Raw genomic sequence first — 20906 nt, forward strand, 5'->3', positions numbered from 1 at the left:
CGTGTCTATACCATCTCTCTCCCTCCTTACTCCCCTCCCCTCCCCTCTACCTCTGACGCAAACTTATCCCATGCATGTAATGATGTCCTCGAATTAGCCTCTTGTGACACCTCCCTTTCGTAAGAAACACGCCAAGCCCAACGTGATAACACACAGACATAGAGTGTGATCATGATTGTAAGTTATGCGGGAAAAAAAATGTTCCCAAAGAAAATGTGACCCGCGACAACGGTTTCAGGCAAAAGTCGCAAGAGCAAATTCCCTCCTAGGCGGGGTACAAAGATTTTGACCATTATTTTTGTCGATTTAGGTTTTTTGCAGAAATCGAATCTTTGATATGTTTTCTACATCTACACTAAATTTCATAGCATAAGACTAAGTTTTTCCTATCAAAAATGGAATTTTAAGCACCCTATGTTGGATCGCACTCGTCAGTTTCGAGCTTCTTTCGAACGCCGCGCCAATATCCCCAGTGTTGCTACGGCGCACGGTCTCGCATGCGATTGGCTGGTGCGTCGCATACATTTACATAATTCGGCTTTCGGAGACACCAGTTGCAGCGTGTGGGGAATGCTTTGTCCACGCGTGCACGATTACATGCTCCGTTGTTCTTGCACGCTCGCTCTGTAGTGCGTGCTCTTCGTGTGGCTTTCTGTCCAAACTATTCTACCGCAATGTTCGACAATGGAAGTGAAACAAAAATCGTGTAGCATGACATAATCGTGTGAAAAGAAAACTAAATATTCTCAAATGTGTCTACTTGTACATGTAGTAAAGATTATGACAGCAGACTGACTCAATGGAAGGCAGATAAGAGGAAAGGAGCAGTCACATGTGACCAGTTATATTCAAATACTACACGTCAAAATCGCACCAAACTAACGAGCCGTGTTTTTTTAATTTTTTTATTTAAGCATGACCCTTGCCAGCACTAGCAATTCTGCTTTCAAAGGGGTCGCCAATGATAAAGACTAATCAACCACTATGAAAACGCGATTTGTAAGTATGTGTGGATTCGCCACCGCTCCTGTTACATATGCACACAATCATGGCGTGTAGATGCCATTGCGTAATACGTGCACCATACACGTCATGTACATGTATACCATACGTGCAATTATCGTATTCGCCATCTTGAAAGACATACTGGTAAACAAACCCGAGCGAAACGCATTGTTTTTTCGGCTCCATACGCTAACCTCCAAAGAAGGTGCCCGGGAAATTTGACTCTCTCAGTGAGCCAATCAGAAGGCGATGTGGTTGCTAGAGGCGGGGCTTAACATCGATTGGCACCATCGTACGGATGGGTGATTCTCCCCTCGCATCGCCGCTCGGACATTGTCTTTGAGAAAGAGGTGAATCTTCAAAGCCTGTTTTCTCGCAATTTTGTCAGGCTAACAACTTAAAAAGTGCATTTTATTTCTCTTTCTATGCCCACTTATGGTGCCGAAGAATACAAGTGTTTTATATCAATGCAAAGCTTAGGAAATAGGCAATGTGATTCAGTGAAAAAATCAATTTTCAAAATTCCCGACTTTTGCCTGAAACCGTTGTCGCCGGTCACAAATGCTCTCGGCTCACGTTCACATATTCATAGTACAAGCTTCTGGTATAAACGAAAATATTCTCCACACAGTAAGCTGTCACTTCAGAGCGCACAGGATCAACAAGGTCGTGATACATTTTTGATCCATTATGCTAAATGTAATGTTGTCTGACATTCAATTCAATTTCATTCAATCCAATTCAATTCAAATTTTATTTCCAAATTTGTTGTCGATTCAAATTCAAGGAAAACAAAACGCAAAATGTATTACAACAATATCTAAGCATATAATATATGTTCAAAACAATTGTTATTGGAAAATAAAGAGGCCCACGTGAAAGACAAGCTTGGAGATATCATAATCCACCTCGAACTTAACTACCTTCTTTACTACTATCAATCTTTCTATCCTCTCATCAATCTTTCCTTACAAGAGAGCCGCCATGTATTTGTTAATGTGCGTCCGTATAAATAAGTGTGCATGTATGTGTGTATTACTCTGTCTGGTTTTGTTGTTGTTGTTGTTGTTGTTGTTGTTGTTGTTGTTGTTGTTGTTGCTACCGCTTAGGGAAATATGTTGTTGTTGTTGTTGTTGCTACCGCTTAGGGAAATATGTTGTTGTTTGTTTGTTTGTTTGTTTGTTTGTTTGTTTGTTTTTTGTTTGTTTGTTTGTTTGTTTGGTTGGTTGGTTGGTTGGTTGGTTGGTTGGTTGGTTGGTTTTTTTGCAATTATATTTTTTTCTCTATGAGGGGACTGCATTCTATAAGCTCTGCATTTTAGAAGAACCCTCCATTTCCAGCAATACTGTTTATGCATTTACCACAGTGACGTAACAGTTATTTGTATCTCTGTTGACAATTTACCTGTATCTCTCTTACAATGTTATTCTGTTCATCGCATTGTGGTACTGATTTCATGACGTCTGTGTATATGAGCGTTTCTTTGTATTTCTAATTATCTGTTTGTTAATGGAAGTGAAATAAATCAACTTGAACAACTTGAACTTGATTCAACCTGAATAATTTAAACTTAAATTAGCAAGAAAAAAAGTAAAGGAACGGAAGTACACACTCAGACACAGAAACCCTGGGAGGAAACAAAGACGTAGATGTGATTAAAACAAACAAAAACAAAAACAAGACACAATGGGAAGGGGCAGGTTATAGAAGGAGAAGAAAAGAAGGGAAGGAAAGTAGAAAAGAAGGAAGGACTATTTGAGATGAAGCAGGAGTCCGCAGCACACGCAGAGCTATTGCCAGACACTATCTATTGGCATGGGCAAAGTAATTGACATCAAAGAAATTATGCAAATTATGTACATTGGAAGGTGACATGGATTATCACGTGGCCGTGGACACATGACAGGATATCATCGATTGGAAACGATTTTCTCAAAGACTAAATTTGTGTATGAAGGCGTTGTAAGTTTGGAAAAAAATTTCCTCGCATCGGTGATGCACTAATATTGCAGTTGCTACCAAACCTAAATTTCTTGATCTTTGCTCATTTCGTTTGGCATTTGTATGTGGACCAGCAAAATATAACGTTTCCATATTTTCAAATCCCCGTATATAGTCTATATACATTGCGATCTTAATTGAATTCAGCATTATTTCCTGCCCCTTCTTTTCTTATCTTTTTTTTTTTCTTTCAACCTGATGTCATGGAAATTGAAGCTAGAACCAATATCCAAATAGGTTCAGTGGAAATAAGGAAATTATTTCGAGCATAAATTTTCATTGGCAGTGCATTATTCGTCATTTTTGATTTTGTGATATTCAGTTTTTTTGTCGTTGTTGGTTTTTTTTTTCAATTTCTCAAGTAGCTTTATAGGTGAAAAAAGTTCTGCACTCGTTTCCAATTCCATTTACCGCACGCCATTGTGTTCCTTGAACATACTCCTCATTCGGAATGGAAATAGCAACAATTCTTCATCCTCTTCTTATTAAAAAAAAAAATCCAAATACGCCAGAGAGAAATCATGTTCACTATATACAGTAGTCCAATAATTTTTCATCTTCCTATCATCGTTGTTACCTTCATCGCTATAACAGCAGTTTTTAACAATGATTGATTAAAAACTCCTGTATAACTCACACGAACATTGATCATCGTTTCCGATATAATTGTCCTATTTTCTATATTAGAAGTGACATTAATCTAACCTGAAAATGTAATTTAGTGATATTGTTGCGCATTGAAATCAATAATTAGTTAATAGATATTATGAATATGATTTTGGACACTTCTTATTTGACAAAACACAGTATGATTGTGAATTACTTTTTTCATCATTTGAGAACTCTGGAAAATATATACAAATTTCTCGATTATGCAATCATTGATAGGTTGATGGCACCGTTCCAATAAATTTCGCAAGTCAGACGGAAAAAAGTAAGAAAAAAATCAAATCTGTGTGATAAACACAAATACAGACTCATACACACGCACACACACACACACACGCATTATGCGTTGGCGGTGATTTTGACTAGTGAAATTAATGAGTACACCATTCACGTGTACTTGCTTGCCAGACCTGGTAGCATTTACGTAAATACCTGAATTAGAATCACGTTTAGGCACGCGGAACGTTTAAATGCGTGTGCTCGGATGCATATTATTGTATGATGTATGCCTTCTTCTTGCAACAATAGACGGCAAACTAAAAGATAAATAAATAGATAAATAAATCATACACACGTTTAATCATGACAAGTTGCTACTCTATTCCTAAATGACAAAATCGATGCAGAAATATATGCACGTTTAGAAAACAATTTCCGAAATACCCTTGACAGTATAGGCCCTATATAGTCCGACAAAAAGGAGAGGAGAGATATACTAAATCCTTTACTTTAACCAACGCCATAGCAATGTCCGACAGTGTAGTTTATAGTAGACTGATGTACAGCTCAACATGACAAATAGAATGATGGCCTAGTTTTCTTAGCACCCATGTAATCAAATCTGATCCAATGGTGGTGGTATAATCACAGAATTTCTGTACCTGTGTGTTTGCTTCCTTCATTCCTATTCTTTCCATTTCTATTTTAAGTGATTTTACTTATGTCATCAAGTATCGTCAGCACCATTTTGAGCAGAGGTTTCTTGCCTGCCTGGATGCAGAGGCGGAGTCAAGCTTTTTGTGTTTGAACGAAGATAAGATTCTATGTCGGGGGTTAACACTTGAGGGGAAATCCATACGCTTAAAAAATGATTATTTGTCCGATATTGTGTGCTTGTCTTTTACTGTGCTCTGTGAATGACTTTTCACCATTTTCTAGCAATGCAATGCGGGTTTGAATCGAAGACATTGTTACTAAAACATAATCTAAAACATGCAGATGTATTGTGTGTACTCAAGTCCTAACAGCCATTGTGTGGTTTTATGCAACGTCTTTTTATCGTGGTTTTTACTATCATTATGATTATGTGTGTCATTGTTGAGAAAAAAATTCTCTTTAATTTCAGCTCTTTGCTCATGTTGTATGTTCTAATGTTATAATGACATCAATGTAGCACTATCCCAATGTTACCTGATGGGTCAGCGTACACTGTAAAAACATCGGTGTTAGATTTAACACCACGGGTGTTAAATCTAACACCGATCAAACTTCAATAAAGGACAACATCCACAGGTGTTAAAAATGCACTGTGATGGTGTTGAAAAGTGTTCACCTGACACTTCGTGGTGTTAATTTGACACTGTACCTGGTGTTATTTTGACACTGTACTGGTGTTAATTAAAAAATGACACCACATGGTGTTGATTTGATATTTGCTGGTGTTAATATCAATGGTTTAACACCCGTCCAGCTTCAATAAGGGACCACACCAGCTGGTGTTACTTTGGTGTAAATTTATTTTCACATTTTTTTCAAAAATCTAGTATTTTAATGTAAAATTCTGGATCGTCTTGTTTAAATTAAAAATCAACAAAAAGTGCAGTTACTAAGAAACTCTTCAAAAAACAGTTTAAAATTTGGAAATGACATCCGTAGGTGTTAATTTAACACCATAAATGAGCACCGAAAATTTAACACCAGCTCGGTGTTCACTATTTAACACCGGACTTTTTGCAGTGTAGTAACTTATCAATGTTATTGAGAAGTCTACACTATATAGCTATAGTTAGCCTACATTATATCCTCGTTATTGTTCTATAACTAACATTAAAGGATGATTAAGAGGATAAATGATGTTGTTTCATTTGTGTTTGTTAGCAGTGCATGGCATAGCAGCGACAGCACGTTTAAGTTTACTTTAATCAGATAAAGAAAGTTATGGAAGTTTCGCGTGTTTCGAGAGAGGATAAGAATGAGCATAGACAATAGGTTATTATACCACTATTATGCAATTCAGTCAAAGTGGGGATTTAATTATACCTCATGACGCTCTCAATGACTTTTGCAACAAATTAATGTAAAACTAATGTTTTTTGCTTGGTATATACCTAGCGACCACATAAACGTTCTCCGCTTCATTGCTATCGTTTAGTAGCAATGAAATACAGCAACAATGAAATAAGGAAGTGAGTTATATCTCCAGGATCTATATGCGGGAATCTACGTTCTTCTTTTTGAATTCATTTTTTTTTTTGTAGAATTTAGTGAAGTTTTGTTTGTAAATCAGTGAAATACTCTCCAGGCCATAACAGTTCCATCTCGACTGGATTGCAGACGAGGTTGCTTACCGATTTGACACAATCTAGTGAAAATATATGAAACTTCCATGCTGGACAATGCTGGAAAAAGTTCTATAACTTTCTTGACTTCATGTCTGAGCTTGATGAAACGACTTCCATTCTCTTTATCTAATCTTACTCTGTGAAGAAAAAAACTGAAGTAGTTGGAGAGTTGTAACTCGTCTTAGCTTTAGTGTTAATACGGAATTATCATCACAATTTTTACACTCAATGAAAATATTTACGTCCTTGTCATTATATACCACCTCCCTGCATTATTATGCAATACTATTTTGACAGTAAAGACTCATGATCAATATCAGTGATAATTGTATTATAAATATCACTTGTCTCGATCTGCTTCATAATTGGTATCATTATTATTACAATTATTATCATTATAATCATTACTGTTATCCTTATCAACAGACGTACGTAATAATATAGGGGAATGACAAATAGTGGAAGAAAAATAGTTGCCGTGGTACCAGAAGTGGCATCAGTTACGTAGCTGAGGTAATTCGTTCGTAGGTTTGATCACACAGGATACTCAAACAGGATAGATGAAGCCAGCAATTATGTGTGACTCAAAATATTTACAAGTGTACAATAACACAGTGTGCCTGATATGATGAGGTTGCGAAACGCAGAGCCTGAAACCAAGGAGACCGCCGAAACTGCGAAATACAAACACGTATATGTTGTGGAGAAGTATATATCAAAATACCAAACGACCAAAGCGCGGAAGTGCAAAATCGTGCAGTCATTGTGATCCAAACTTCTGAAAAACCCCAAACAAACAAACAATCAAAACAAAACAATGGCGGCATATGAGCCGAATAGAATGAGAGGGACCAACTCCCTCTGAAAAAACAACAATAACAACAACATTAACAACAACCCCCGAAAACATTTTACTTCCGATGGGTTCATGGACGCGGTCGTTATGATTGCACGATTACTTTGTATTGGCAAAACGTGCGTAACTTGTGGCTATAAACTTTCCGGTTTTCGGTATATTGAGGAAATCAGTGAAGAAGCACGAGCCACGCCCATAAAGGCGCACGAGATCATGATCGTTATACCTTCTTCTCTCCAGCTGCAATTCTCTTTCCCTCCTTCTTTCTCTCCATGTTTGTTAATTCATATACATGAATATATATATATATATATATATATATATATATATATATACATGTCTCGACACTAACTTTTTTGTTTGGTGGCCCGATGGGGCCACCAAAATCCTAAATTTCAAATTTTTGGTGGCCCGAGAGAAAAATTTGGTGTCCCGAAAAAAAAAACCCAATAAAAACATTAAAAGTCCTGGTTTTTTTTAATGAGTCAAATATTTAAGTTTTATGAGAGTAAGAATTAGAAGTTGTACATATCTACTCATAAATAAACTTCAACAAACTTGCAACACTCACTCTCAGGCACTCATTCAGTCCTTTTCATCCATCCTTTAAACAAATTTAACTGCTAATTTCCGGCGCAAAAAGTTACGAATTTATTGACATACTTTTAAAAGATTTTGGTGGCCCGAGGCGGGCCACCAAATTTGCCGTTTTTTGAAATTTGGTGGCCCGACTTTCATTTTTGGTGGCCCCGGGCCACCGGGCCACCGTTAGTGTCGAGCCCTGATATATACATATGACCTATATATGCATATACATGTATATATGTATATATATATATATATATATATATATATATATATATACATATGACCTATATAAGCATTTATTATTATTATCATTATATTATTGTTATTATCTATAGCGAAAAATTTAAGCGCATATATATATTGTATATGTATACATAATTTATTCACTTATTTCTATCTATTCATAATCATGTTATGTGGGTCTATACGTTCTTTCTCTCATCCCCTTACTCTCTGTCTCCTTTTTAGTTACCTATTTGTTCAGGGCCCGCGTTGGAAGTATTAAGCTTTATAGATATTATCATCAGAAGAAATGCCTGCAAGACGAGATTTTTGTTGTTTTTGTTTCTTAAATTTCACTTATTATTTATTAATTCATTTCTCTCTTTTTCTTTTTCTTTTTTGTTGGGGGGGGGGGGGGGCTACAATGGATTAGCTACATAGACGGCCAGCCAACTTGACTGGAATGGATAAAACTTTGTATTCGTGGTGTCAGTCACATACAGAATGAAACTACAACGTGTATTAATGCCATACGTGTTGTCCTATACATAATTACATTATTGGACATATCAAAGAAGAGATAAGCCATACTCAGACAGTGTAAAGACAGCTATCATCACATTCCTGCTATCGGGTCATTGACATCGATTTAAACAAGAACTATTATCAGACAATATATCATTATCACAAAATACACAGTGCATATCTACCACGAGAAGATTCTGCTGAAATGAGCTGGGACAATACCCTCATATGATCAATGGGACCTGTTGCAATAGCGATCTTATTGTGACTAAAGTCTGCAAACCGCTCGCCGACGAACTTTGAACGAAATCCTCACGTGTCCCGACAGGAGGTCTGCTTCCTGTACTGTCGCTCTCTATTCCTCTTGTCTTGTCGACCGTGCTGCAATGTTGGATATCTGTATACACAACTAATGATCACATGACTGACAACTCCGATATCATGTGACAAGTCTCACGTGATCTGTCCTAATTGTCTCTGCCTTGCTATTGTTTCAAACTTTCAAAGAGCTCACCTTTCACACTCAGTGATAAGTCAGTTTAAAGTTAGCCTATGAGCACAGTGGTACAAATGACCTTTCTTCTTTTTTTCTTAGTTAGTAAGCACTTCATTCGTTTAAAAGCGACATGATGCATAAGCTATTGCCTCATAGCAATTTATGGAATTCATGTGAAAACGAAGAACGAACATGTGACCAGAATGATTCGTCGATCAACACTCGGGGGAAGCATTCATTTCATTGTTTAGCATTGAATACATTTACAAACTTTTTTCTATCAATATTGGCAAATACAAGGCTTGCCGTCACGTGGATGTACCGGCAAGCACCATGAGGATTATGAATAACCATGATATCATTGGCGCTTATCTCCGTTAATTCTTTCGAAAAAAAAGGGACAAATGACCTTTTGCTGCTCATGTGCAAACTGGAACCCTGAACTGGCTAATAGTAGACTATGATTCCGTCATTTTGAGATTTATTGCGTTATTGTGCTATGAACAACATCCATTATGGTGAATGGAGCTGAACACAAATCACACGGGTTTCACGATACATCATGGCAACCCCCACACCTCCCCGAGTAATGCATTTAGTTAGATCAGTGGCCTCAACGGTTATTAGATCGAGGACAAGATACCTCCTTGGTTAGATCAGGAACAGGAAAGGATCAGGGTCAAAACTGCATAATTCGCGTCATTTTAGTGGTACAAATCTGTGTTGTCCTCGCCTATATAGTACAATGTGTACCTTTTTGGTACCAAGGATGTATACTATTATAGATATAACACTGTACCATAACTGAATGTGTAGAGCAATTCAATGTGAAACACGACTTTTTTTTTACAACAATAATGTGGAACTGGAGGAATGTTTCATCGCTGGCGCAGTACGCTGGGAGTTAAATGCATTTGAATAACATCGACTATCCCAGATGGATATGGAAAGGAGAACCTGCCTTACTATTCAAAACCGAAAATGTTTGTGATCATACCTTACGAGATTGATTTCTCTCACATTCTCACGAATTTTTCGGGTGGCTTTGTCCTCTGTATCATTCTGTATAAAGCATAGCACAATGGGCACAACTCGAGGATGATATTATACACAGCATATACGTTCTTTTTGTATACTAGTATGTTTGGACCAATGTTCGAATGCTGGTTATATTTCGTTGTCACTCACTCTACCAAGTTTTGCTCAGATGGTGTGTGTGTCGGTCATGGCATGGATAAACATCATAGAAAACCCCATTAAAAATGAAAAAAAAAAACCCAAACAGGCAAAAGTGAAATAGTAAGTCAACAACCGGAAAACGTGCATACAAATATGCTGGTTGCTGTAGCAAAATATTATAGATATATAACTATACAATAAATCAACAGACCAGAGCAAAAACTCAACAAAACAAAACAAAGCATTATATTCGGATAATGATGCAAACCTCGATCAGCTTCTTCACAGCGCTTTAGTTGCTTATCTGGACAAGTGACTTCCCCTTTAAAATATTTCAAGCGGCACATGAAATTCGGAGTGTTGTCTGCCGACTCAATGTCTCAGTCACAAGTATTTCTTTTGTAGCCGGACGTGGACGTGAATGTCGGAAGAGAGAATATCAAAACTAACACGCGATTTCACCATTGTATTCTGGTCAGGGTTGGACGAAAAATAAACCTAGAACTAAGACATTGTTCCGCTGTTTCGTTAACTTCGACCACGAAAGCTAGTCAACACAATGTTGTAAATGAATCAACAATGCAATGTTACGGTTTCTGACGCTTGGATACTAATCCCTAACAGGATGGGATCAGCTCCCTGCCTCGATAGAATTCAAAGTTTGCGGTATCATTATTAAAACAAAATATTTAGCTAATCCAGAACACTCAAGACTTTCCCGTCGTTCATACGAGGAAAGTGGAAGGAAGGGTAGATCAGCGAGATAACGTTTCAACTTTAACTGTGACGTCGTAAGTCACGTGAGTGTATAGCTTGTATACCGGTTGGACAGTTCTTTCTTCTCGTATGATTCTTTCGAAAGACACCAATGTTCAGTTTGATACCCTCAGGGTAATGGGTTCATAAGTTTTGCTCTGGTGAACATCCTGAGCATGAATTTGTGCCCAGCAATTTTGCTATAGATTCGAGTGTTTAATCAATTTGTTCAAGTTCTGAGCTTTAATAACTAATGTTTTTTAGCTTGTTCATAGCAAACAATCATGCACGTCACTACAATAGATTTATGACGTAGACTTACGTTTTTTTCCCTCCTCTGAATGCGCAATTGAAACCTTACCGAGTGCAATTTCACATCATGTTCAAAAACAACTACAAGAAGTAAATAACAATTTCCTGCAAACTTATGATGAAACCGTAGAATTCCGTAACTGCCTAAATCTAGATGTTTTGTCCAAAATTTTCTTTATGTAGAATGGGGATGTAAGCTCCACTTGCACGTCATCACCACTCCCAACTTTGTTCCCTTTATGAATTTTAAAGTATTCTTCGATTAGAAATGTCTGCATTTCAGTGATGTCGTTCCAATGTCAGCCATGACAACCACACCACTTATCTCTCGAAAGGGGAAGCAAACTTTGATAAACATGTTTCAGTTTATTGTGCGAAAAGTAGGTCGTATCAAAAGCTCACACCATCTCTTATCTTATTTACCTCTTTATCTCGTCTTGACTGAACCGCCACAAACTGCTCTGCTTTACAAAATAATTGTTGTGTTTCATTACCGGTCGCGTATACGCAAAGACAGTGCAGGGGTCACTGAGTGTAATACAGTGTTTACATTACTGTCATATCGTAGCATATGATATCAACACACTTTGCTCTCCACGTGTTAACATCAGTGATAAAGAAACATAACAGTCTACAATATATCTGACAAAATCACCCCATCAAAACTGTAAATTGCCCTCGGGCCTGCCTGCTTATTCTACAGGACATCCAGAGCTACCAAGTCTCACGCATTGTGAGTGAGACTCAAGCATTTAGGGTCTGTCTCACGATCTCACGCATGGCATCCATTTTTCTCACGCATCGGGAGCACAGCTTAAAGGATTACAGTGAGAGTTGCAATTGAAGGCATATTTCCCTTTTGTCTTTCAAAATAAGTAAAAAATAGTCATTTAAGTGTGGACCAGCTTGCACCATTAAGAGCTAAAAATTGAAAAAGCTCCCTACCGTGGGAGAGCGGACACCCCCTCCCACATCCTTCCCTCTCTCAGTCGCTTCGCTCCCTCGCTCATGCTCATGAGCGCACGCCGAGATGCCGAATCATGAAAATCTCACTCACAAAAATTTTTTGAACTTGACATCTATGGGACATCTTAATTCCAAACACTTATGCGTCTTTACTGAGCTTGGCCGAGCTTGGCCCGATTGTTAAATGCATGTCGTTATGCGGCAAAGACACATGACCACCGTTCCACTACAAACTCATACACAGTACATTAATTTTCATTATGCTGTTATAAATAAAATTTTTATGAATGACCCTCATCTTTCTGGCACTTTACAACTATTGAATTCCAGCTTCATATCCAGGGCGCATTGAATCCTTGCCAGTAAGATATAAAGACAATTGGTAATCGAATCCGTTATCAGAATTCCCAGGCTAGAAATCAAAGGCAATGAACAGTATACAAAACTTCCGTCTGTATGCGCGCATACATGACATTTTCCATTTTGTACGCATTCACGACTGGACGGTGCATATTCTTTCTACTGCTGCCTGTGAATAGCGATTAAATCCCTTTATTTGTTTTTTTTTTCTGTGAGATACTCTGCGATGTCATGGTTACAAATATAGATTTGCAAATACTGAATCGTATTTACGTTTTCTGATCAATGACCTCACATCATACACTGAGAAGACACGCACAAATGTACTGTATCAGTTTTCTCAAGGATGTTCTCCCAGCATCGAGCAAGCCTGATCCTACCGCCACAAGAGGGAGCCACTCCCTTGATGCACCCAGGATGCACCCGTCTCGTGAGTGTGTCTTCTTGGGCACAGCGAAACTTGATTCCACGTATGAAGTTGACTCTAATAAATAGGAATGCTAGAAATTTCATCAAACTCGGACATGATTTCAGAAAGTCATGAAACCTTGACATTTTAGTTTCACAGGACATTTATTGCAAAATTGGTCACAACCACATTTATATGCAGATCAGACGTGACGAGGTCATATTTTTCCCTGATTTCATGTACAGAAGGAAATAAGTAAAGATTTGTTTGCAGGCCAATGGGAGACGTGATAAGCAATGACATTATCTCATCTAATTTGCATAACAAGAGTTTTGACTGCAAACAACAAGTTAAGCGCCACTTTTAACATTTCAAAGTTTGTCCATCATCAGATAAAGCAAAATGAAATCTTCACAATGATACCTCACTCGTTACTAACAGCTAGGGAATATTCTTGAAATCTTGACTATTTTTTTTTTCAAAATTCTTCATGTCTTTGTCTTTTGGCAATTTTAATCGCAAATATCTCAAATCTAAATAAATTGAGTTAACTCGTTTGCATTTAAACTCTTTATATCTAATATTGCTGTTTTGTGAAATCCCCATTAATCTACTAATTTCATGTCAAGTATCAATGAAACTTCTATTGTTCTCTTTGTGTGATTTCACACAATCTATGAGAGCAGAATTGAATCTGGAGTTGAGAGTCCCACGTATTCTTGGTCATGTCTCTATAGGAAATGTGTGTTATAGCAAAATCAGTTCAGCCTCAACAGGTTAATCTGTAGCTCAGTAGAGATTTTGCATACACCCATACACATTGTAAACTGTTACTTCATCATTTGCATGAGACAAAATTCACAGAGAGACAAGGTATGGTGTGACACTCTGGTGGTAAATACATTTGTACACTGTATTCCATGAGTTCAGATCAAATTATTTCTAAATTGAAACACACACACACACACACACACACACACACACACACACACACACACACACACACACACACACACACACACACACACACACACCATATAACAAATAAAAGAATGGAAATTTCCGTTAGTTTGCAATTTGTTTTGCCTTTATTGTTTATAGTATTTGGTAATTGGTAAGATATAAAGTCCTATTGTGAGCTGAGATGCTACAATCTTAAAAGAAAACAAACTGACACACAAATAAAAATTTTGAGAAATTGTACCGGCATAATCATAAATAAAACTGTCACAAATTGTGCAAGGACATTGCACCAGGAAAGATATCTGGGATTCTGATTTACCAATTTATTTCTCTGAATACATCTTCAATTTCCCATGACTTCAACAAAGATTCATTTCATTGTTAATGATTGAGAGGAAATCAATGATATTGTGAAGTTACTGCAGAATTCTTCAAATTAAATGAGGCACAAACACAGATACAAAATGTACAAGAAACAAAGTGCATCACAAAGCTTTGTACCTTCCTTGCATGGTTTGACAAAACCACTTTGATATTTGTGGTACGCTGGATTCAGAATAATAAATTAGGTCTGTAATAACTTACGATGAGTATTCAAATTGTTAACATGATTCAATTCAATTCAATTCAACTCAAATGATTTGAATAATATGATGACACATTTGGACAATACTCCTGCCCCCCCCCCCATTTCTGCAATAGTTACCTTCATATCTATTTTTAAGGTGAATATTGTCTGAAACAAGCTCATTAAATGTCTAGCTGACCTTTACAATCACACAGATTGAGGGATTGTACAATTACAGGTTCAGTGTACAGGTAATACATAATCTATGATTCAGAGCAATATATTTCTGAGGAAATGGCAGCAGTGATTACTGTTTTATGAGTGCAAACAGGTCATGAGGGTTTGGTCAAACAGTGACAATATCAAATGCTAGCTTTATTAAAAGCCTACCATGATATGTAGTATCAGGAAAACAAACAAGGAAGTGACACTGTTGTGGAGGAAATGAACATCCAGACGGAAATCAAAGTCCATTAATATTTTTTTATAAACTTCAAAACCTGATGGAAAACAGAAGCATAATGCTAAAATGTACTTAAATTCAGTCATGTACGTACATAGAGAAAAAAATGCATGGAGTGGATGTCAATGAATCCTCTGATGATGAAATGAGTTCATTTAGGTGGTCAAGCTGGCATGCTATGTGATGATGGTGGATGTCCACAAGACTATGTCGGGAAAGAAAACAAGTGGAACACTGGAGCAGAATGTCAGATGACACCAATCAGTGTTTAAAAAGTCTCAACACAGAGTCACAGCATACAAGGACAAACGACAGTGGACATATGTCTGTGGCTGTCTGAAATGTAGGTGATTAAAGGATTTGTGCTTCAGGACTTAGGTGCAAAACCAGCCATAAATGCTTCAAAGGGTGGTTAAAACACTGTTTTGAGAAAATTATGAAATGAGCAAGCATCCATAAATTCTCAGCATAAAGTGACATGGCTCTAATACATCAATTATTTTCATAAATGATCACAACAAATCTCCTATTTCACTATGAAACCTTCTGGGGCTCAAGAGCTATTACAAAAGAACCAAACTTTAAATAAGCGAGGATTTTTAAGATTCCATCAGATGTTCTTCATAATGATATACTGTATGTAAAGGTAGAAAATGTTTATTCTTTGCGTCAAATAGAGAAGAATGAATTTCAACAGTCTAACTTTGCAATACTCAACACTTATGATAGTTTTTCCCTTTCTCTCTCCTTCTCTCTCCCTCTCTCCCTCTCTCTCTCCCTCTCTTTCTCCCTCTTTTGAAGTGACCCAATGTAAGATGCGACTGACATTTTCTTTAGCATGTGAAATCTTTCAAAACAAAACTTTATCAAAAGTTCACTTGCTTCCATGATGTAAATATTGTGTTGTGCTATAGGAAACACCTCCTCCCTGGATTTGTGCCACAACTTCACAACTCAGTATAGCTCTTCTGGCCATACAGTCACTGACGAGGTGGGTGAGGTACAGAGCAGCCCACAGTTTGTTCAGCGAACAATGTACTGAGGGTCGATGAACTCTATCTGGTCACCACAGCTACCATCTGCCTGGGCCATCCTGCATGGGGAAGTGTTCATACAGCAGCTTGACTTCAGCCAAACTTTTCGGCCTCCACAATGTCATGCAGCTGGTCATTGCTGTCCATTACTGCAGACCTCGCGTTGAATGTCCACTGTCCTGACCCATGGATCAAGGCCAAAGGGTTTGGGTCTGTGCCTCTGGTAAGTCTTTGTCAAGATTTTGGAGCTCTCTCAGACCCTAAAAGAAGGCAAAACATGATAGGCATATATTGCATGAATGAGGGACTCGGCGAACCATGAAAACAATAACAAACATAACATGTAGACTATTTTAAAGGACGTACAAAAGTTTAGTAGTATTCTTCACAGTCAAGCATTCCCCCCCACTCACTCTGACAAGTAGTTAATCATTTCCCCCCTCCCCCTTCATGCTACAAAAGATTTGCCTATGAGCTGTAAATGGTCTCATTTGGCCCAATCTCACTACATAAGTAAAGAGAACAAACAGATAGTCTCCATTTTCTTCCCAACCTCCTCAATTCCCACTCCTCTTAAGAAAGAATTAAAGACATGCGAGTAACAACTTCACTCTTGTTATTTTGTTACTCCATACTACATGTGTCTAAACACTAATTCTATGCTTCAAGTACTGTCAGATTGTTTCTACTACTGCCATAGCACTACTCTACAAATGCACCATAACTCTGCATTCACATACCTCATACACTAGTTTGATGTGGGCTTTGATTTTGGCAGAATCCTGTGTCAATTTATCACTGTACCTGGAGAGAGAGAGAGAGAGAGGGGGGGGGGGGGGGGGAGAGAAGATAGAGAAAAAAAGTAACACACATGGAGTGTGACAGAGGATTACACATATATTCATTTTAATGTAGTCTTGGCTTTCATCAACAAGAATCCCTCCCTTGCAAATAATTAAAGAATATCTGAACTAAAAAAAAGAAAAAAAAAGAAAAAGTGATGTGAGCGTATGGGGGGGGGGGGGGGTGATGTTAATAAACAGCTTGCTGGTAACCTCAGAATTATGTACAGGCTCCGTGGTAATAAAACTGTGGAAAAGAAAATATACATATGCAATATTAATACACTTATCTATATAGATAACAAACAAATAAACAAACAAAACAGTAATAGAAGGTTTGCAAATGAGACAAATTTCTATTAATTTCATTTCATCACAACAGTATTACCTTACATAATGCCAGAGCTGACATTCAGAGAAGAAAATGTCTTGAGAATGAAAAGCTGAAATGTGGTCAGGCATACGCCACCACATCTCACTGCAAACCCACCCACGTTTAGCTGTTAAAATCTGCGACAGGGTGTTAAAGGACAAGTTCACCTAATATACATGTGGATTGAGTGAATGCAGCAATATCAGTAGAATGCATCAGTGAAAGTCAGAGGACAATTGGAAAATCCATTCAAAAGCTATGAAATCGTAAAGTTTAGGTTCAGTCACTGCTGAATGAGAAGACTACAACAGTTTATGATTTATATCATGTTTACAGTAAGTCAAATGCATAGAACGATGTCAAGAAAATATGAAGATAATTCTACAAAATTCCATTTTTGGAAAAAAAAGTGCACATTCCCTCAACTTGTTAGTGACATATGTTAAGGCTAATATCGCTCCCCCTGCCTTAAGAAAGAGTCAAGTCAGGTGTTCTTTTGTTATTCAAGGAAAGTTAAAATATGTTGAATTTTCTTTATATTTTGTTTAAATGTAGTTCGATGTTTGTCATATCACAAGCTGTAGTATTCTTCTCATCCAGCTATTGGTAGCACTGAAATTTCAAAAATTCATAACTTTTGAATAGATTTTCCAACTTTCCTCAAACTTTCACTGATGCATTCTACTAATATTGCGGCATTCTCTCAATCCTTATGTATATGAAGGTGAACTTGTCTGTTACTTATATCAAGTGTCACAAAGCCAGTTTATGTTGGCCATTACAAAAAGAAACTCACTGTGTCAGATGCTTGGTTTTCTTCTCAATGAAGGCCAATGCTTCGGGGAGAGTGAACTCTACAAAAAATCCAAAGCCAACTTGCACAAAGATCTTGGAAGAGTCAGGCCTGCATAAAAATGAACAGTGTAAAGATCATTGTATGATCAATTCTTCATATCACAACATTACCCAAGCCTATTGCATGCTGTGTGGACATGGTGTCATGTTATGTTTTAGAAATACTGAATTTTTTCTACAATTTCCATCTGTTCCATCTCTCTGGAGTATAAGGTGAATATAGATACTGCGATTTCTTAAATACCTCCCCAAATTTCTGCAGTACATTAAAAGCATTATAGTTATTTAGAAAAAAAAACACAAACAAGAGGAATATAAATACAAACAATGAGCATTTGGTGCAATATTCCTATCAGGCTTCGAGGCTATACCAAATGCTAACTTACCAATACATGCACAAATAATACACTGGTGCTTAACAAAAATATCTAAAAGACAATAATCAGGATTTTTTTTTTTTAATGGAATGATGAGAGAAAGTTACAAGCACTAATGACAGAAAACACTCACACTCTTGCCTGGGCATAGAAGTTGCAGCCCAGATCCACCTGTGTTTTCAGCTCCCCCTCATCATAGCCTGCCTCCTGGTGTATCATTGCAACAAAATGAAAGAAAATAATTCAACAGGCATTTAAAACCAAACATTGGTATCATCATCATCATCATCACTACCACCACCATATTTTTTTTTAATATTCAAAATGCTACAAGGAGTGTAGTTTCATAAATGTATGGAGGCAAATCAGCCTTCTTTAGCTGAGGGACATTCATTGTGTACTTTTGAGCATTTCAATGTCTGGGCATAACGCACTGAACAGCTCCCAGTCCTCTGTGTACCGTGTAAGCTATTTCTCGCTCCATGTGTGAAACAATAGTGAGCATGAAAAGTTGACCAGCAAATTACCCAAAATGTCTTTGTTTTGCTTTTCAACTTAACTCAGGATCAGAACTTTAAAAAGGAATGACCAAGTTGCATAATCTGTTGAAATTCTATCAATAAACTTCTAGTGTCAATCTCCTTACACTTTTTTACCATATTCTTGATCCTTCTCTTCTTCCTCATTCTAAGGCCCTCTTGAGTTTCTTACCTGAATCTTTTCAATTGTTGTCTTCAGCTGGAGATACTCTGCAATCTGTGAGAATATCATGTCTCGGGTTTCCAAGACTTTTCTGCAAAGTCAAAAATTAATGAGGCATTAAACAAGCATTCCAAAATTGTGTGCCAAAACATAATGCCCCAGGTACTACACCCTGACACATCCTAGCTCTTAAATGAGACTCCCTCACCTCCTGTGCTGTGGAAGAAGTCTATGCATGGCTCATTTGGTTGTGTGAGACATAATTTGTGGTACTACTGCACTGATACAATCATTATCTGGAAGTAATCTGCCAATATGACTGTAAGCTATTTAAAGAGCTGGGAAAAATTACCTTATGCCCCCCCCCCCCCCACCACTAAGTTTTCCATACCACTCTACACTATACGTTATACCCTTTGCTAGCTTACCCAAGGATGCCACACTCACAGTCCCAGCACACACACTGGCAAGTGGTGGGGTATGAGTGGGGGACAGACCCTGCAGTCACATTAGACCCCACATTGCGACACGGCCCATGCAGGAGAGACAGTCACAAGAAATCTTTTTTTATGATTGCCCGTCCACACTGCTATCTTGTCTGTCTCCAAGATGCGGGGAAAATTGGGGCTTGGGGCAAGCTCTGCCACTTGGAACCAGACATTGCACATGTGCACATTTGATGAATACAGGTTACAGCTGAACGCTATCAATAAGGTCACTCTCCCCTCCAAGCAAATCTCATCCCCGGATCTGACGTGCTTCATGGGATTAGGGGGACAAGTCCCAGTGAGCATTCACATTATTGAACAGAAAGTTTGAAAGTCCCACAGTGTGGGACTTTCCCCCCATCACAGGGACTAATGTGAACATGAGGCCAAGGAAGCGCTTAGACCTACCTATATTTTGATACTCTTCACATCTGCTGAAATCATTCAGCCAAACATCAGCATGTCACAATCACAAAATAATGATATTACAACCTCGAACACTGCACTTTCTCATCTTGAAATCTACTTTAACTCAAGTCATTCTACTTCTTGGTAAGGCCATCAGCAATGATCAGGGTCTACCACCAGATATCTTCGATTCTTACTTATTCCTAGACATTTACAATATAAATTCATATAAATTATTAATAATCTTCCACTGTTTCAGAGACATCACTACTCACTATTCTAGAGTCTACTACTTAAAGTACTAAAATTAATTACTATCATATTTAAATATCATTGACAGTTTATTAACATGCATATGCTAATACCACAGCACGGGCATGGCCATGGGGCCCATGGGGCAAATGCTATGGTTCCTAATTTATCTTAAGTTCCACTGCACCAGTGCAGTAGAAAATTTGTAGTTCAGTCAAATCAGGACACACGTAATTCCATGACTCATGAGTCTACCAATTTGATCCAGCTCATTTCTCCTTTTGTTGAGAAAAGAAAATCTGGCATGTGAATGCATCAAAGCAGCACTGCCAGCAGGTTACTTACTCCAAGTCTTTCCTCAACACTTCGTTAATGAACCGCTCATATTCAACCACTTTCTGCGGTATCTCGTCAGACATTTTGTGCCGTTTACAGGAAATTATCAGTGTATAATGTTGGTTTGTTGAATTTGGAGTACCACCACGTAGGTCATGTGTCTGTGTCGCGTTGTGCATGTGCATCAAGTGTAGGCTGCTATGACCGGTCTCCCACTACCGTGAATGAGTCGAGTTCGTTTTGGGACCCTTTCAGAGTGCAGTGATATAAAATATTGAAATAAAAAGACACAATAAAATCTTTTGAATAAATAATTATAGGCTTAACAAAAATACGAAAG

At 37.7% G+C, this 20906-nt stretch overlaps 1 protein-coding gene across 1 annotated transcript; it reads right to left on the bottom strand.

The window, feature by feature from the left end:
* Window positions 1-16124: 16124 nt before the first annotated feature.
* LOC139719120 (protein UXT-like) lies at window positions 16125-20649 on the bottom strand. Its single transcript, XM_071630552.1, has 6 exons — window positions 20576-20649; window positions 19092-19173; window positions 18514-18587; window positions 17945-18052; window positions 16674-16737; window positions 16125-16193 (listed from the first exon to the last, which is right to left on the bottom strand). Exons 1-6 carry the CDS (start codon window positions 20647-20649, stop codon window positions 16125-16127), a joined length of 471 nt encoding a protein of 156 aa, XP_071486653.1.
* Window positions 20650-20906: the final 257 nt, after the last annotated feature.

Source organism: Diadema antillarum, unplaced genomic scaffold (genome assembly GCF_040938485.1).
Source record: "Diadema antillarum isolate AM-2024a unplaced genomic scaffold, OU_Dant_1.0 scf00000104, whole genome shotgun sequence".
NCBI classification, from domain to species: domain Eukaryota; kingdom Metazoa; phylum Echinodermata; class Echinoidea; order Diadematoida; family Diadematidae; genus Diadema; species Diadema antillarum.